The sequence below is a fragment of the Puntigrus tetrazona genome, chromosome 16 (genome assembly GCF_018831695.1).
Source record: "Puntigrus tetrazona isolate hp1 chromosome 16, ASM1883169v1, whole genome shotgun sequence".
Classification (NCBI taxonomy): Eukaryota; Metazoa; Chordata; class Actinopteri; order Cypriniformes; family Cyprinidae; genus Puntigrus; species Puntigrus tetrazona.
Genome location: NC_056714.1, coordinates 26,852,160 through 26,869,659, shown reverse-complemented (window position 1 = coordinate 26,869,659; position 17,500 = coordinate 26,852,160). Strand labels below are relative to the sequence as shown.

At 39.5% G+C, this 17,500-nt stretch overlaps 1 protein-coding gene across 7 annotated transcripts in view; it reads left to right on the top strand.

Annotated features, from left to right (window-relative positions):
• Positions 1–688: 688 nt before the first annotated feature.
• The window catches only part of ubr5 (ubiquitin protein ligase E3 component n-recognin 5), a 46,815-nt gene continuing 30,003 nt past the window's right edge, over positions 689–17,500 (top strand). For 4 of the 7 annotated variants that reach the window (XM_043261918.1, XM_043261920.1, XM_043261917.1 and 1 more), the window contains exons 1-20: positions 689–910; positions 4,813–4,857; positions 4,977–5,058; positions 5,600–5,676; positions 6,716–6,835; positions 8,047–8,323; positions 9,354–9,513; positions 9,595–9,744; positions 11,032–11,243; positions 12,936–13,055; positions 13,141–13,251; positions 13,384–13,538; positions 13,624–13,741; positions 14,410–14,594; positions 14,683–14,792; positions 15,663–15,775; positions 15,991–16,134; positions 16,859–16,970; positions 17,058–17,212; positions 17,290–17,487. In XM_043261918.1, the coding sequence (XP_043117853.1) occupies positions 849–910; positions 4,813–4,857; positions 4,977–5,058; positions 5,600–5,676; positions 6,716–6,835; positions 8,047–8,323; positions 9,354–9,513; positions 9,595–9,744; positions 11,032–11,243; positions 12,936–13,055; positions 13,141–13,251; positions 13,384–13,538; positions 13,624–13,741; positions 14,410–14,594; positions 14,683–14,792; positions 15,663–15,775; positions 15,991–16,134; positions 16,859–16,970; positions 17,058–17,212; positions 17,290–17,487 (2,706 nt within the window). In that variant the 5' untranslated portion in view covers positions 689–848. The remainder of the gene's footprint in view (positions 911–4,812; positions 4,858–4,976; positions 5,059–5,599; positions 5,677–6,715; positions 6,836–8,046; positions 8,324–9,353; positions 9,514–9,594; positions 9,745–11,031; positions 11,244–12,935; positions 13,056–13,140; positions 13,252–13,383; positions 13,539–13,623; positions 13,742–14,409; positions 14,595–14,682; positions 14,793–15,662; positions 15,776–15,990; positions 16,135–16,858; positions 16,971–17,057; positions 17,213–17,289; positions 17,488–17,500) is intronic. The other 3 variants (XM_043261919.1, XM_043261921.1, XM_043261922.1) reach the window with 3 other exon arrangements.

The following is a 17,500-nucleotide window of genomic DNA, read 5'->3' as shown; positions in this document are numbered from 1 at the left end:
TCCCCATGTCCCATTAACATCACAACAACAGAAAGGGTGTCGAATCCGCATTAAAAAGGTCCAAATGACCCAATTCTGTCACGATTTTCACAACTAGCAAAAATCTCCTTAGAGTCTTTGCTATTATTTTAAGCACCGGGGCCTTTGTAAGTTGCCTGCATTTAGAAAATGCATTTCTTGATAGACGAAAAAATAAAAAAACGCTCTTCAAACAGGCCTTAACAGAGCGTCAGCTTTTACATTTTCTGAAACATAATTTCTTAACATTCATGCAAAGCACAGATGCAGGTGGAAGAGGTGTTTGCAAGGCAGACGGGCATGACATCATTGCTTTTTTTCCCTATGGGTGCAAACACACACCACAAAGCATCATGTCTCAGGGGCTCCGGCAAGGCCTAGACTTTGTGCCTCGGAAGTATGAAAAGCCTGATCATCTAATATCAATTCAAACTGCAAAGCAGCCAAAGGAGAGCTTCGTATCGTGACTGAATGCAGATAAGAGTCGTATATTTACTACAATGACACGCAGATCGCTCGCCGCCAACACAATGACAACACATGGGAAATGACCTGGGAGCCCCGGCCCCTCCCCTGCCTTTATCCCCTCCAACCAATCCGCGCCGCCGACACATGCTGCCTCTCAACCAATCAGCGCCGCCGTTACACGCGCATCCTCCCCAACAGACCCAAAGAAGCTTAAACAGAGTTAAGATGGCGGCATGTGGATGAGGAGGTTGTATATTTCAGCTCTTCGGTTGCGCTCGGCGAAGAAAACACACGTTCTCGAACCTAACCCCTAAAGAAAAGAGAAAAGCCCCCCGCAAAATCATTTACTCTGGACCGAGCCCATGACGTCCATTCACTTCGTGGTCCACCCGTTACCCGGGACCGAAGACCAACTAAATGACAGGTATTTATAAGAAAGAAGCGGTTTGCGATATGCGTTCGCCTCTGGATGAGGTGAAAGCGCGTTTAAAGATTGTTAACAAGACATCTGGGGTGTTTTATGTCTGCTGCAGGGGCTCAAGGTTGGACATTTGGGTCTAAAAATAACGAGGCCCGGCTGACTGGAGACACAATGCGGGTTGGGGGATGGGGAGGCGAAAAGAGAGGGAACTGCGATAAATTTACGCTTTTACACGTCAAACGACGGCTTTTATTTTAAACGCACGCTTTATTTATTACACCCAACTCGTGTTTTTTTACGATGCGCCGACTGGATGCGACGAGAACGGCCGAATAAAAATCCTCTCAGGTTAGCCGGTTAGCCTTTAGCACTGCGCGAGCTCATCCGTTTAATTAATTTATCCGCGTAAAGTTGGTGGAAATCGCTCCACAACTCGCGTCGAACGTGTTTTGACGTTTGTCCTTCTGGTCCGTTTCACATCCGGGGCCGAGCAATTAAATTTGAGCACTTGTCTATAAACGCGAAGACGCGATCTTTTGAGCTGCGGGTGATTTAGATAAAGAATTGTTTGGGTTTCATGCTATGCGTTATTTATTTTTCCGCCCCCCAAGACGTAGAAATGTAATTCCGAATGCTGCCGTTACAACCTAACCGCGGTCTCTTTTCGCGACGTTACATTTCCTGAAATGTTATGAACTACATTTCTTTAACTTGACTAGTCAAAATGGTTGCAGATAGTTGGTGATGGAGGTGGTTGTTATGTTTGATGACAGCTGCATGAGGAATCCGTGGCTAGTAACATTGAAAGCATCCTTGGACAAAATGGGTGTCTCTTTGCCTTCTCCTGTTGGTTAAATGGTGTTTTAAAGCTGTGTGTTGGTTTTCCCCCGCTGTAGTTTACTTAAATCCCTTAAAATGCTTATTTTGTCATCCGTTTTGTAAGAGCAGCCTCATAACAACTATACATGGCAGCCATTAAAGCAAGGGTGACAGATTAAAAAAAAAAAAAAAAATATATATATATATATATCACATCACATTTGATCACGTTCACATTGATGTTTTTAGACAGCCAAACAATTTTAATAGAATAATAGTTGTATCTTATTTTCGTTACTGAAATACAGCTACATTGAAAAATAAAATAAGTATCAGTTATAAGTGTGTTAATTACTTTTTATGTAAATGTACCCACAATAGTCAACGATTCTGATTTCATGAGTTTCAGTTAAATGTGTATTTAGTAAAATTGCTCGTCTTAATTTTTTTTTTGCTTTGGGTTTTTGTTTTTGCAGAGGACTACGGCTTCAGTGAAAACGGATTTTAAAGAATAGTTTTGTTGCAAATGTAACAAAATGCTGTCCACCGTTCGCAAAATTGTTGTGAAGTCTGTGATTTAACGGCCAAAAATGTCCTAAATGGACATTGAAACCTCATTTACGGTGAACCGAGATCAGATCAACGCGGTGCCGTGCTTCGCTTTTAAAATAGTTTCAACTGACGGATGCTCCGTTTACGTCTGTCGATGGCGATCTTTTATATCGATAACAGAAGTGCCAAAATATTTGTTCTGAAACCGTCAGAACGGAGAAGGCTGTGAGAGTGAATCAGTCAGAAGTAGAGCAATTTAGTAGTTTAATAACACTTTTGCCGCTTCTCTTTATGATAAACGGTGCTATTTAGGCAATTGATACTCTAGCTAATAAAGAATTGTAAGCCGTTTGTTTAATTAGTGCGTGGAAATGTTGCTTATGTGATTTAATGTGTGTGTTATGAGCCGTGTTTGTCATACTACACATCAAAAGGGAAAAGCATGCCAATTTTGAGCCATTTAGTTTGTGTGCTTGATGTCCTAGATGTTATCATGTTCTTGCCGCTATGGTTTGGCTGTCCTGTGCATTATTATCCGTCATCCCCAGAAACGGATGTATACTTGCACTAGTCATTAACGTTTCAGCACGTGCTCGGAGACCTCCATCCTTCATTGTCTGCTGATGTGTCCGGCAATAATGAGCCGTGACTTGAAGGCTTTTCTGCTGCGCTGTGTTGACAGGAAACGAGGGACCTTTCTGCACACGTGTCCCCTTCGTGCTGGATTCAGCATTAGACTGCTGCCGTGCACAAATATTCTCTGTGCACATTGCAGTATGATGTCACCGATCTTCAGCTTTTTAGTCTGTATCATAAAGTGCATGCATTAAAAGGCTTGTGCTTGCATTATGCCCAATTTTTGGCAATATTTCCCTGCTGATATAGTACTTGTGCCATGCATCATAGTGTCGTAGGAGAGCATATTGATGTTGTTGATTTATTTTATTTTCAGGACTTTTCTCTTGTTTTCATACTGAGTAAAGTCCTGAAAGAAGTCCCGTAGTGGTTCAGGATTGCTTGCATTGAAATGAGATGAGAATCGGAAGACCTTACTGATAGGATTAGATGGTTGTGTGTGATGTGTCATTTGAAAAATAACTTATCGTTTGTGAACATCAGTTGTGCTCTGAAGTCGTCTCTGTCGCTTATCGTTGTTCAGTTGCTGCTGTAGGCATGTTGCTGTACTAGTGTGCCAAGTATACCAAGCAAAACATTGGCTCCGTTCCAAAACCCAGTGAGCTGCCTAGCAAGTGAGCATCCTAGCTGAAATAAAACCCTCATAAGGGACTTGTTTGGAGTGTACCGTATAAACCGTGTCTTAAGTTCTCTAAACAAAAAGTTTATGGTGCTTTAGAATGCTGACTATCTGGGCAGCGTGCTAGATTTTGGTATGCGGCCATTTGTACAGTTTTACAGCTGCTTTATGACACACTTTTTGTCCAAGAAGAGCTTGAAGGACTAAAGTTGGCCGGCGTCTGAGAGAAATCTTTTTTTCATCAGCCAATTTGGAACGGTTTGCATGCTGCCATAAGAATCACATCTTTCTTCATATGTCGCTGTCTGCTGTGCATCTGCATTGACTCGTATGAAAGCTACGCTGCTGCACCACGTGTCCTTCCAAGTGTGTTCTTTGTCCCCGGTGCACTCATGCCCAAGGTTTCTTGGCGGAAATTGTATGCATTTGTTTTTATATCTGCTTGTTTGTCCTAAAAAATCTCTTTATTTTCATACCTAGTTATTGGTTTTAAACGCTGTTATCTTGGTGCACGGACAATTAAATCATATGAAGAGTCTCACATATTCCCTTTCATTGTTGCATTTTGTACCAAATTGAGTTTTACGTTTGTTGTATGCTTCTCTTCTGTGGCATTATTATAGCAGATGCATATGTTGAGATTTTTACTGATCTTTGTATAAATAAGCTCACTTTTACGGCCAATTTAGCTACTTCAAGAAATCATAAATGTTGGTTGCATTTTGCAAATAACTAATTTAGCCTCAATATTTTGCTGTACTATTTTGAGTCAAAAGCATTACAAATCTATGCATGTATTTTTTTAGAAGTGTCATTTGTTTGTGAACTGAATAGTGACCAGTCATTATTATGATTAAGTTGTTTTTGATAATGTTTTTTTCCAGATGCGTTATGCATATGGATATTAAAGAATTATTAGTATTTAATCATGAAAGGAATAAGTGTAAAATGCCCACAAGGTAAAATGACCCACAAGGCCAATTGTTTTTTTTTTTTTTTTTTCCTGACCATGAAATGTGATCGGTTCCTCACTTTTTCTTCCATCTCCTACAGTTTTCCTTTATTCAAACCATAATAGTCATCCTCTCTCCTGCCAGGGTTTTGGCCAGTTTCTGTTCAGAGGTGTTGGCCATTGCTCAAGCCAGTATAAATGATGACTCTCTACATTCAGCTTCGCCTTTGATAAAGTGGCGCGAACGTTATTATTCTATGATTGTATTTACTTTAGACATTGCCCGTTTTACGAGCCCAGAACGTCACATTCCTTTGTTTCTTACAGGCTCCGCGAAGTGTCGGAAAAGCTCAACAAATACAACTGTAACAGGTATGTTTTACCAAGCGTTTGCCTTTTAAGCCCCGCGCTTTTCGAGTTCTTTCCACATCAATGAAGGATTGGGTTTTGTGAAAACACTTGACTAACATTACTCTCTCTCCACACGGTAGTCATCCACACCTTATTCCATTGGAGCAGGCCAAACTTAAGCAGTGTGTGGTTGGACCAAATCATGCTGGATTTCTCCTTGAGGTAACCTTTATTATGCAGCTCTGTTACTTTATATCGTGCGTTATTTCAGGCTTTTGAAAGTGTTTTATGTGTTTTTAAAGCAATAATTTACGAATTAGATGTCATTTCTTATCACCATCATGATGACCTAAATTATAATGCTATCGTTAAAGTGTGCTGCAAATGATCGAAAAGCACTAAAACCTGAATAATTTCATACAAGTTCAGGTTTTGTATTTAAAATGAACAAAAACAATCACGTAAGCACTTTTTTTTTTTTTTTTTTTTTTAATTAACCCTCCCAGCTTGCTTCTGCGTTTTTACACAAAACAGATCTGCTTTGAAAGCTGCTTTGGACACACAAGACTTATTTAAAAACGTTTTATTCTGGACGGTATTTATTTATCCGCAGTTGTTGAAATCGCAGTAAACAAATACGGTTTAAACGATTTATCAAACTGTAATCATTCCATCCCTAATATGAACATTACTGCGTTTGCTGGTACTGATGTTGTTCCAGAGCAGTTTGCTATGCAGAAAATGACCCGTTCTTTTGTTTCAGGATGGACGTATCTGCAGGATAAACTTTGCCGTCCAGCCCGACCGACTGGAACTCGGCAAGCCCGATGGCAATGATGGGTGAGAAATGAATACACCTGTTTGATACATGGAAAATGCATGTATGAGTCGGCATGCGAAATAACCTAGATCTGTCCATTCTGGTTATAATACCTGCGTTTATGCATTGTTTATCTTAATTCTATTTCAAGTGCGCTGAACTTACCCCCCAGCGTTTCTCACCTTATATGATTAAAGGTTGTATTGTGGGCTTTGGAGTAAAAACGTACTGATTATTATTATTATTTTTTTTTTTGCTAGTGTAGTGTAAATATACTTAAATATGAATGCTATATATAATGATGCAATTATTCCAAAGATGCAGCCTTACGGTTGCATGGGAAAATGTGCTTGCATTAAACTCTTAGTGATGAAACGGTAGGAACTCAGTCAGTCTGAATCCCCAGGCTTCAGAACATTTTATAAAGGCATGGCCATTTATTTATTTTTTTTGCTCTGGATTTATCAGCAGTGTTGTTTTATTGCTGAAATGGTGAAAACCAAATACACATGCAAGCATGTCACAGCACTACCTCATCTAAACACTTTTCATTTAAGCCCTAAAAGTACATTAACTCGATTTGTACTTGCAGGGAGCACGAAAAGACCATTTATTGAAAGTAAACTGCAAAAATGACTTGTGCTCATGATGACCGCTTTGCTTATTGCAGTGGTTCGTTTGTGCATATTTTTTTTGTTCGAACTGAGGAGGTGGGTTCTTCTTTTTGTGTTGTTTTTGGGATCCTAGCCATGTTGCAGCAGCGAAAATCCCCTCTTGCGAACCTCAAGCAGTCCTGTGTTTGCATATGACAGAACTATTTAGCGGGCATGATGGCACATGATTTAGGGGAAATCTTTAGCAGTTCCCTGCCAGCCTTTCCTACAGCTCTTGCCTGAGGAATGAGCTGCAGTCAGTTCTGATTCCCAAGGGTGTTGCCATGTTAGTCGCCCCACGGTACGAGAGGCCAATTGGCTCGTAGGCCTGGGCTCTCCAGGCTCTGTGATGGTCCCACATGTGGGACTATAGGTTTGTAACTGATCTCCCATCTTTTGTTTCCAGTTCAAAGTTGAGCAGTGTCTCAGGGGCAGGAAGGAGCTCCAGGCCAGGCAGGACTAGTGATCCGCCCTGGTTCCTGTCTGGTTCTGACACACTGGGCAGACTGGCAGGCAACACCCTTGGGTAAGTTGTGGCAGGGCTATGAGAAATGCAGCCATCAGGTAACGTTGGCAGGCACTCGTGCAGTGCTGCCTTGGGTCATAAGAAACCTTTTAAAGATGATTTTGCCGTTTTGTTTGCATGCATTAAAATCCCTGCCTGAGAATATTCACACTACAGACCTTTTTCCAAAAACATGTTTATTTAATGTGGGATAATCACTAAGGTGAAATGGTAACACTTTACAATAAGGTCATTAGCTAACTACATCAACTATACTTTAATTTTAGCCATAATAATGCTTTTATTAATGCATTATTAAAATCACAAGTTTTGTTAAACATTAGTTAACATGAACAAACGATGAACGACTCCATTTTTATTAACCAATAAATAATAAATGTAATAAATGCAGTCTTCGTTGTTAATTATTGCATTAACTGTTAACAGATGGCTCCTTTATTGTGAAGTGTTACAGAAGAAAGCAAACTCTCATTTAATGTTTTTTCTAAAGTGTGCTTGTTGGAGCTGTGCAACATTTTTGGCGAGATTCAATTATTAGTAGTAAAATATTAATAGGTTGAGATAATAAAAGTAGTTTGAAGTGTTTTTGTGTGTATATTGAGAGAAATGTGTATATATATAAAAAAAAATCCTATTAACCAGTATACAAAAACAGTCATAATCAGCAGTATTTGTTTATAGATAGATAGATACACACTGTACATTTTATGTAATCATATATACATTTTTTTTTTTTTTTTTAAATTTACAATTATTACATAAAATGTACAGTATATATTTACACTAGCCATTGTAGGTTTAAACGTAAAACAATTCAAATAAAATACAGGGAAGAACATTATCAAGTTTCTTACTAAATGAACAGGGAACAATATTTTAAGTATTAATATGCCCAGTAACATGCAGTAATATTTATATATTATGTAATCTTATATTATCGTATAGAACAATATACACGCGCATATATACAATAAACAGTCAAATCTATTGTGTAAGATGTTGATTGTATATATTATCAGACACACACTTGCATAATTACTGATGCTAGCATTACTCAGTTAGCATTTGAGTAAATGGTTCACTTTTAACTGATTAAATCACTGCGTTAGATTCTCTCACGTTCACAAGACTAGTCCTACAAAGAGGGCTGTTAATATTAGCTGCAGAGAGAACGGCCGTGTAGTGATACCGATCGTGTCTGTGCCTGGCAGGAGCCGCTGGAGTTCAGGAGTAAATGGCGGTGGCAGCGGAGGTGGAGGCAGCAGCGGCGGAGGCGCGGGAGGCGGCAGCGGGAGCGGAGGGGGTGGAGGAGGAGGAGGAGGTGCCGGAGGAGGAGGATCTTCAGGCCGGTCCTCCACAGCAGCCCGTGATTCACGCAGACAGACCCGCGTGATCCGCACTGGCAGAGATCGAGGCTCAGGCCTGCTGGGCAGTCAGCCACAGCCCGTAATTCCAGCATCCGTCATCCCAGAGGAGCTCATCTCTCAGGTAACACTCGCTTCGGGAGCCTGTTCCACATTCCTGATGTTTTTACTGTTTAAGTTGGATGTGCTTGCCATAGTTCTGCTTAATAAGTTCCATGTAATGACTGAATATTATTCAGCTTTTTATATAACGGAACTTTATACTCTGTTGAGAATCTCTTAGCATTTTAAGCTTTTAGACAACTGAAATAATAATAAAAACAAAGCTAAAATATTTTTTTTGTCATTTAGCAACACACCTAGGGCTGACACTAATTATTCAATTATTTTGAAGATTATTGTTGCTTGCGTTTGTTCTGTTTCGTGCATGCTGTTCTCTGTGAAGGCTGGAGTATAAAAACTGCAATTTTGTACAATATAGCAAAACAAATGTATTAAACTATTTTTTTTAACAAATATAAAAGCGTGCTGATCATGGTGTAAAGGTTTAAAATATAAATGTCACTATGTAACCTAATAAAAATAATTTTGAAAATATTAAGATAATAATCTAAACGTGTGTAAAGGGTTTGAGGTATAAATACTACAAAATTCATACAGCTTTTCACATTAATATAATCGTGGCTTTAAAGCGTGGCTTTAAATTATAAAACAAAATTTTTCAAGCCTTGTTTGGTTTTGCATGCATTTTTATATATATATATATATATATTTATAATAGCTAAAGATGTTTCCAATAAAATTGGCCTTTATGCAGTTATACAAAATAATTAAATGTATAAAGTGAAAACTAGGTTTTTAAGGTAACACTTTATATGTAAGGGTTCTTTGTTATACCCGTTACATGCACTTGCAATTATAATATCAATAAACTCTGCATAATTACATGCAAGTAACCGTAAACCAAACCCAAGCCGTATATGTGATTTAATATTACTCTGTACTTCAATTTATAATTGCACTGGAACAAGGGCACCTTAAAGTAAAGTGTGAAAATGTGTAATATTAATTCAGTTCATTATATTTAGTTCATTTTGGGGTGACGTGACCCAGACCCGCATGTCATAACTGATTGGCTTTGCTTTCCCAACCAGGCCCAGGTGGTTCTCCAGGGGAAGTCCAGGAGTGTCATCATTCGAGAGCTGCAGCGCACAAACCTTGACGTAAACTTGGCTGTAAACAACCTGCTGAGCAGAGATGACGAGGACGGGGACGACGGAGACGACACGGCCAGCGAGTCCTACTTACCTGGAGGTAAACAGACACGGAAGATTCGTCACGGCTGTGTTACTTTAACAAGCTTTTCTCACAACACCTTTCATACCTTCACCGCAGAAGACTTGATGTCACTGCTAGATGCGGACATTCACTCGGCTCACCCCAGCGTGATCATTGACGCGGACGCCATGTTCTCTGAGGACATCAGCTACTTTGGCTACCCCTCTTTCCGACGCTCTTCTCTGTCTCGTCTCGGCTCTTCACGAGGTAAAGGCTAAAACACACAGCCGTGCTTGCATAGCCATTCAGCAAGACTTGTGGGAATGCATGTGCCACGAACACTGCGTTTATCGTTAACGCTGTATTTTTAACGTATGAAGTCACAACTCACAACACATTCATGCCGATATGAAAGATGCTGTTGATTTGAAACCGAGGTCAAGCAAACGATTATTCATAATAGAACTGTCAAATGATTATTGACAATTAATCGCTCTCAAATTAAACATTTTTTGGGTACATATGTGTATATATAAATGCACAAACATGCGTGTAGATATTTCAGAGAAATTTTATGTACTAAATGTGTATTTATAATATAAATTACGAGTATAAATATAGATGGTAATATTTCCATATTTATTAAATATTTTGTATATGCATAAGCATACAGAACACGCATTATGCAAACAATTTATTTTGGTTGCGCTCTTGATTAATCATTTGACAGCACTAATTCATAACAAATAAATCTCTTCAAATACACTTCAAGAGTCACATTATGCAACACTTTAAAAACTCATTTTAAAATGAGTTTCTAATTGGACCCAGCCGAGTTCTATAATAATAATAATAACAATAATGCATCGGGTTACAATGTTGCTATGCAGCCGTTAATTACATGGCAAGTTTGTGTCAGATCCTGGGGTGTATTTTTGAATCGCACGCTGATAACGCAGACCAAATCATACTTCACCAAATTACGTTTTCGTAAACCGGCATCTGTGAACGGAGTGCCTTACGGTCAGCCTCCGGAGATCGAATCCTACAAAGATGCCTTGCTGCATGTACGTGTTGTGTGTGAGTGTCTGTGCTTTTGAGAGCGTGTCCAGTTGTCCTGCATGGTCGTAGTCGTCGTTTCCCCTAGTGAGCCCTCTGCGAAAGGCCCTGCAGTGCAGACAGTTACCCATAAGACCCTGCAGTTAATGCTCATCCAACTCAGCTAATGCTGGACACCCCCCTTCCCCCCCCAGCTAATGCGACCCACCAACCGACAAAGCCAGCTTGTGCAGTGTCTATATGCAGCCCTATTTTACGTGTAATAAATGAAGGACCATTACCTAAATGGCCGTGGATCCTTTTCAACCACAGTGTCGTATTTAAGACGTAACGGTCAGTTGTTTTTGGTGGTTGGTGTCACAGAAGCACATCAGAATTAGACCTAACTAGAACGGTCTTATTAATTGTAATTTGTATGAAATCTCACTATTCCGAGGGTCTTTCCCAGAGAGTGGCTTACTGTTATCCCACTGGTGTGACCCTATTGCATACCAGTTCTCCTTCTCCCCCTAGAGCGAGACTCCGAATTGCTCCGCGAGCGGGAGTCGGTCCTGAGGCTGCGCGAGAGGAGGTGGCTGGATGGAGCCTCCTTCGACGCGGAGCGTGGCTCCACCAGCCGCGAGGGAGAGCCCAGCCTTGACAAGAAGAGCGTGCCTCTGCAGAGCCCTGTCACTCTGGGCGAAGAGCTCCAGTGGTGGCCTGATAAGGTGGGCCTTTAAGCCTTCGATGTCCTGGAATAAGAAACTTCAGATTAGGGACGCACCAAAATTGTGACATTTCAATTCAATAGTCCACTTTAGATGTTCTACTAACAGCAATTGCATGTCAGCTAGCAGTCATTAGTAGACTGTAAACCATATTCCTGAAAATTAGTAGTCTGTTTAATATCTACTAGCACTTGGGTCCACGATAATCAGTATACTGACTATGAGAATTTGTCATTATTTCTACTAACCCCAAACCTACCATAACGGTCTACACTGAGAGTTATAGTTTTGGTAATAAAGATACCAATAATTTACTTTTACTGTTTAGTCTTATTCCACGCATACACATCTGTTACAGATTCAAACACCGTGTAGATGTTATAATAAATGTATTAATAGCCATTGTATTTTTTAATTGTCTTTTACAGAACATTAGAATTACTGTACTAACATTTATGGAGCTTTTATTTTGGGCGGAAATCTTCAGAAAGATCTCAGTGCTGCTTATGATGAATGATTCTCATCAAGATGTTAGTTGCAGCGGTGTTTGAATACATGCAGTTTGTGTGCGTGTTTGAAAACACAGCACTCTGCAGCTCATTTGCTAATTGTTTCAGGCCATGTCATGCTGCTTGTATTGACTTGCGTCTTTCTCAGACAGTTTTAAATGCTTCCACACTGCATGCCTGTTTGCTGCATTAGCGTGGCCCTCTTTTTGATCTCATCTTTGTTTGGTACATTTGTTTTTTTTTCTTCTTTCATTTCAAAATTGCTATTATCAGCCAAATATCGTTTGCTAAACATTTGTTGCATCCCTACTTTAGATTTATATTTGCAAGAATGTTGGTTGCAACACATTTGATTTTGTTCCCAAGCAACATTTTTGGGTGAGCTCAATGATGATCAACCTGTTTTTAATTTCTTTGAATCCATGTCTTATTAAAAGGCTGAAATTTGAGGTAAAAACCTTTTTGGTATAATATTTTATTTCTTAAAACGAAACAGTAAAGCGGATCTTTTAAAATATTATTTGTAAAACTGTTACGCTTGTCTGAGGCAATTTTGTGAATGTCATGACTGCGTGAATTTAGATTAACAAAAACAAAACTTGACATCCAGTTATAATGTCTTATTTGGCTTTTTATGACATTATTATTATTATTATTATTATTATTTATTATTAATTTTTTTTTCCTTCCCTTCAGTTAACCGTAACCTATTATTATTATTATTATTATTATTAGTATTTTTTTCAAGTTTTGTTTTTGTTAATGTCTTATTTGGCTTTTTATGACATTATTATTATTATTATTATTATTATTATTATTATTATTATTTATTTTTTCCTTCCCTTCAGTTAACCGTAACCTTTTATTATTATTATTATTTTTTTTTTATTATTATTATTATTTTTTTAATTCAATTTTTATTGAATAATTTAATTATTTTTGAGTTATTCAACCAACTTTTAATTCTTAAGTTCCAGAAACCAACATCAGATTACATTTTCTAAGAACTTGCCATAAGTCTTTTAAACTGTATGTGTTCTTTTTAATCAGGCAGATTCTTACTCGATCGTTTGATTTAATGGCGAGCGTGTTTGTATTACACTTCAGGTTACTAGCTTGATTTCTTTATGTTCACATTTTATTTGTATAGTTGCTATATTTTCCTGGTTGTGTGATTCTTCAGGACTATGTAACTAAGTTTGTCAGCATTGGGGCTTTGTACTCGGAGATGGTTGCCGTCAGTACCAAAGGTGAACTGTACCAGTGGAAGTGGAATGAGCCTGAACCTTACAGAAACGCACAAGTAAGACTAGCAAAACGCGTCGAACAAGGGATTCCTGCCACTGTGATTTGCTTGAATTGAATCTCATACGTCTTTGCTTTCGTAGAATCCTTCGATACATCACCCTCGTGTCCCTTTCCTGGGCTTGACCAATGAAAAGATCACCCACCTGTCTGCCAACAGCATCCGAGCCACTGTGGCCACCGAAAGCAACAAGGTAGATGACGCTTATTTATTTACATGGGAGTGGTTGAGAAGAAAATCGTAGGTCCGGTGTAAGCGTATGCGCTGAGATCGGTACCAAAAACCGCCCTCGGATCTCAAATTTCCATTAACCCGTGCTGTGTAGGTGGCGACATGGGTGGATGAAACTCTGAGCACTGTCGCTGCTAAACTAGAACACGGCGCACAAACGTTTCCGGAGCTGCAGGGAGAGCGTATCATCTCTCTGCACTGCTGCGCCCTGTACACCTGCGCCCAGCTGGAGAGCAGCCTTTACTGGTGGTGAGCAGGCGGGGTCGGGTCTGATTGTTTGAGCCGTGTCGCCGGTGGGCCGTGAATAAATCCTGAGTTTCTTTTTTCCCTTCAGGGGTGTCGTGCCTTTCAGTCAGCGGAAAAAGATGCTTGAAAAGGCCAGAGCCAAGAACAAGAAGCCAAAGTCCAGTGCAGGCATCTCTTCTATACCCAACATCACTGTAGGAACTCAGGTGAGGATTGGTTTGATTTATGTAGCTTACGATATATTGTTGTGGCGACGCTACGAAGTGTGATTTTTTTTTTTGATCAATTATTGGGCTTAAATGGCCCAAAATAAAAGCCAAATTTGTCAAGTATTCACATAAATGCAACGGGTATTGTCTTGATTGAACACAAACAGTTAAAAGAAATCAGATGTGTGTCAGTATATTTGATTTGTGGTTTCGGTCTTAAAGTGACGGCAGCCTAATTTCCTCTGCTGTCTGTCGTTAATGTTAATCAAACAACGAAAGGCAGAGAAAATCACTCATCGCTGTTGACTGAGTAACTTTGTGTATTTAAGCTATACAGTGAAGACGGTGGAGTGTTTCTTATTCGAACGCTCCTGTTATATAGACCTGAGCTGACGGTTTAGTGATTATAGCCTAAATAATAGAAGGAAGGCTAACTACGGTTTTGTTCTTTTTTTTAGTCTCGTGCAAAAGGTTGTAATCAAAACCTAAATATAAGAATCGATTTTGATATTTTGATCATATGACCCATTCCTGGTTTGACAAAACATTATTATTCTTAAATGGCGTAATGAGCTTGGTACGTTTCAGAAGCATGCATGAGCTAATAAGTGGAGAAACATGGTATTTTTGCCCCAGTGGCAGTGATGACATCTCATCTCCCGTAGGTGTGCCTGAGGAATAACCCTCTATATCACGCTGGTGCCGTGGCCTTCTCCGTTAACGCCGGGATCCCTAAAGTTGGCGTTCTGCTGGAGTCCGTGTGGAACATGAACGACAGCTGCCGCTTCCAGCTCCGCTCGCCCGAGAGCCTGAAGAACATGGAGAAGAACACCAAGACGCAGGAGATCAAGTGAGACGACCGCTCTTCTGGGACCGGACGCGCGCTGGGAGGTCCTTTACGCTGACAGTTAACACGGTTGCTTGTTCTCGTTTGCTAGGACGGAGAGTAAGCCGGAGCTGGTGAAGACGGAAATGGGCCCTCCGCCCTCGCCGGCGTCCACATGCAGTGACACTTCCTCCATCGCCAGCAGTGCTTCTCTGCCCTACAGTATGTACACTGGACCGCTAACAGGGTTTATATTGACCGCGGCAAGAATTTCCGTTCAGAAAGTTTGAGTTTGTCGCACTATTAAAAAGATTCAGGCAGTAACAAATGGTTTATTCTTTTTATCGGGACAATGCACGTCAATAGACATAATGCATTGTAGTAACGTTGTGTTTAGGGACTGCAACACCACATAAAACAACAAATATCTAAATAAAATGTTTACGCAGCAAAACACAAAACGGCTTTTTTAATGTACTGCGTTTAATCTGTTTGTTTTATTTACAACTAACCTTCACTGTAAAGATTTAAATAAGTTGTAAATAAAACAAACTATTGAAGTCCTTGATTTTTACATTTAATTCAATGTGTTACTTAATGATTGCACCCAGTTTATCATCTTTCTGAGCGCTTTTACGTATTTATTTTTTTTTCTCCCCACATATTTTTCCATGATTTTTGTCCTAGTCACGATGCAAAAGCAAGCATGTCCTGGGATGGGCGTAAATGAAGCAGTCCCTTTACTAATGGATGAGTGCTGCGTTGATTGATTTAGTTTGTTGGTGAAAACTGTTGTTTGTTTTATTCATGGCCTTTCTCGCGTGCTTGTGAAATTACATTACTCTGCAAAAATGTTTTTGCATTTTAAGAGCCAACATTAAAACCATTTTAGCATTTTTATCTAAGGCGAAACCTTTTGAATTCCGTTTTTATTCCGTTTCGGCTCGTTTAATTGCCACGAAAACGGCCAAGGACGTTAAAGCGGCAACGACCTGATATCTTTTAAATAAGCCTGATTCGCTGACTTGAATTAGAACGGTATAAACGTCCCCGTGGTTTGCCGCTGCTAATTTATTTCCCGCTGTACTGCAGAGCGAAGACGCTCAACTCCGGCTCCAAAGGAGGAGGAGAAAGTCAATGAGGAGCAGTGGCCTCTACGAGAGGTCGTTTTCGTGGAGGACGTTAAAAACGTCCCCGTGGGAAAGGTGGGTGCAGACGTACAAGTCGATCCAGTGGAGACCCAAACTACATGCCTGTTTTCTCCACATTTTTTTGTGATTTTATAACAAAATCACCAGTGGCGACATTTTATAAAAGCGTACTTGTTATTCCTGACGTGTGATGTTGCTGTCAGTTGTCTGTGTGTGTGATGCTTTGCTATGACACCTCATTTGCAACAGCTCTCTCTTTTGAACTCAAGGTGCTAAAAGTCGATGGTGCATATGTTGCTGTGAAATTTCCAGGGACGTCGAGCAGCGTGAGCAGCCAGAGCGCAGCTCCCACTGACTCTGACCCCTCCTCACTGCTGCAAGACTGTCGCCTGCTCAGAATAGATGAGCTACAGGTAAACTACAGAAACCTTTACAATTGCTGAAACCTTGATTCATTGATTGATTGTATAAAGATGCTATTTTGATGAAGAAATAGTTAGATTTTAAATAGTCAGTGCTTAACGGATAAGTCGCCTTCCAGACTAAAATAGTAATGGTTAATTACTCTCCCCTACTTCATCTTAATGTCTAACTTCAGTCACAAAGAATTTATATTTATTTATTATTTTTTTTGAGTAAAACATTTACAGGATTTTTATCCACATAGTGGCCAATGATTTTAAATGTCTAAAATGCAGTTTTGGTGCATTTATAAGACATATATATAAATGTAAATAAAAGGGAAAATAAGACTCTTATTCCTCAGCTGAGATCTATAAAAATAATCTCTCATTTTCTGTTAAAAAAAAAATTCTAAACTTTATAACTACAATGTTTGGCTTGAAAATAGAATATTTTTCTTGAAAAAAAAAGTTTTATGTATAAAAATATTTATTATTATTATTATTATATAAACATAGTAGTATTCAAATAAATACATATATTGAGTATTATCTTATATAAATATTACACATTTTTTTTTTTTTACATATATAATGCATGTGCATAAAACAATATATGTGACAATTTATATTACATTTGAAAACTCGTAGTTGTATTTATTTATTTATTTAAACCACTTGTTTTTAAATGTTGGGAAAAATAAAAGCTGAGACATTTCTCTTTCCCTTTAAACAGGTTGTTAAAACTGGTGGAACGCCAAAAGTTCCAGACTGTTTTCAGCGCACTCCTAAAAAACTTTGTATCCCAGAAAAAGCTGAAATTTTAGCTGTGAATGTTGACTCCAAAGGTGAATATAGTTTGCTCTTATATCTCACGTTGTTGTTCGTTATCCCTGGGCGTCTGCTTGACTGCTCTGTTGCCTTTGCTCCAACAGGAGTTCATGCTGTGTTGAAAACGGGCAGCTGGGTACGGTACTGTGTCTTTGACTTGGCCACCGGCAAAGCCGAGCAGGAGAATCACTTCCCCACTAGTAATCTGGCCTTTCTGGGCCAGAGTGAGCGTAACGTGGCCATCTTTACTGCTGGCCAGGTGAGACAGTCGCAGTTTTGTGTTTTATGCATATTCTCTTTGCCTTTGCCTTAACTCTCTTACCTTTGCATCCTCAGGAGAGCCCAATCATTTTGAGGGATGGTAATGGCACCATTTATCCCATGGCTAAAGACTGTATGGGTGGAATACGCGACCCTGATTGGCTGGACCTCCCTCCTATTGCCAGTCTAGGCATGGGAGTTCATTCGCTTGTCAACCTTCCCAGTAACTCCACAATCAAAAAGAAAGCAGCCATCATCATCATGGCTGTGGAGGTACGATACAACA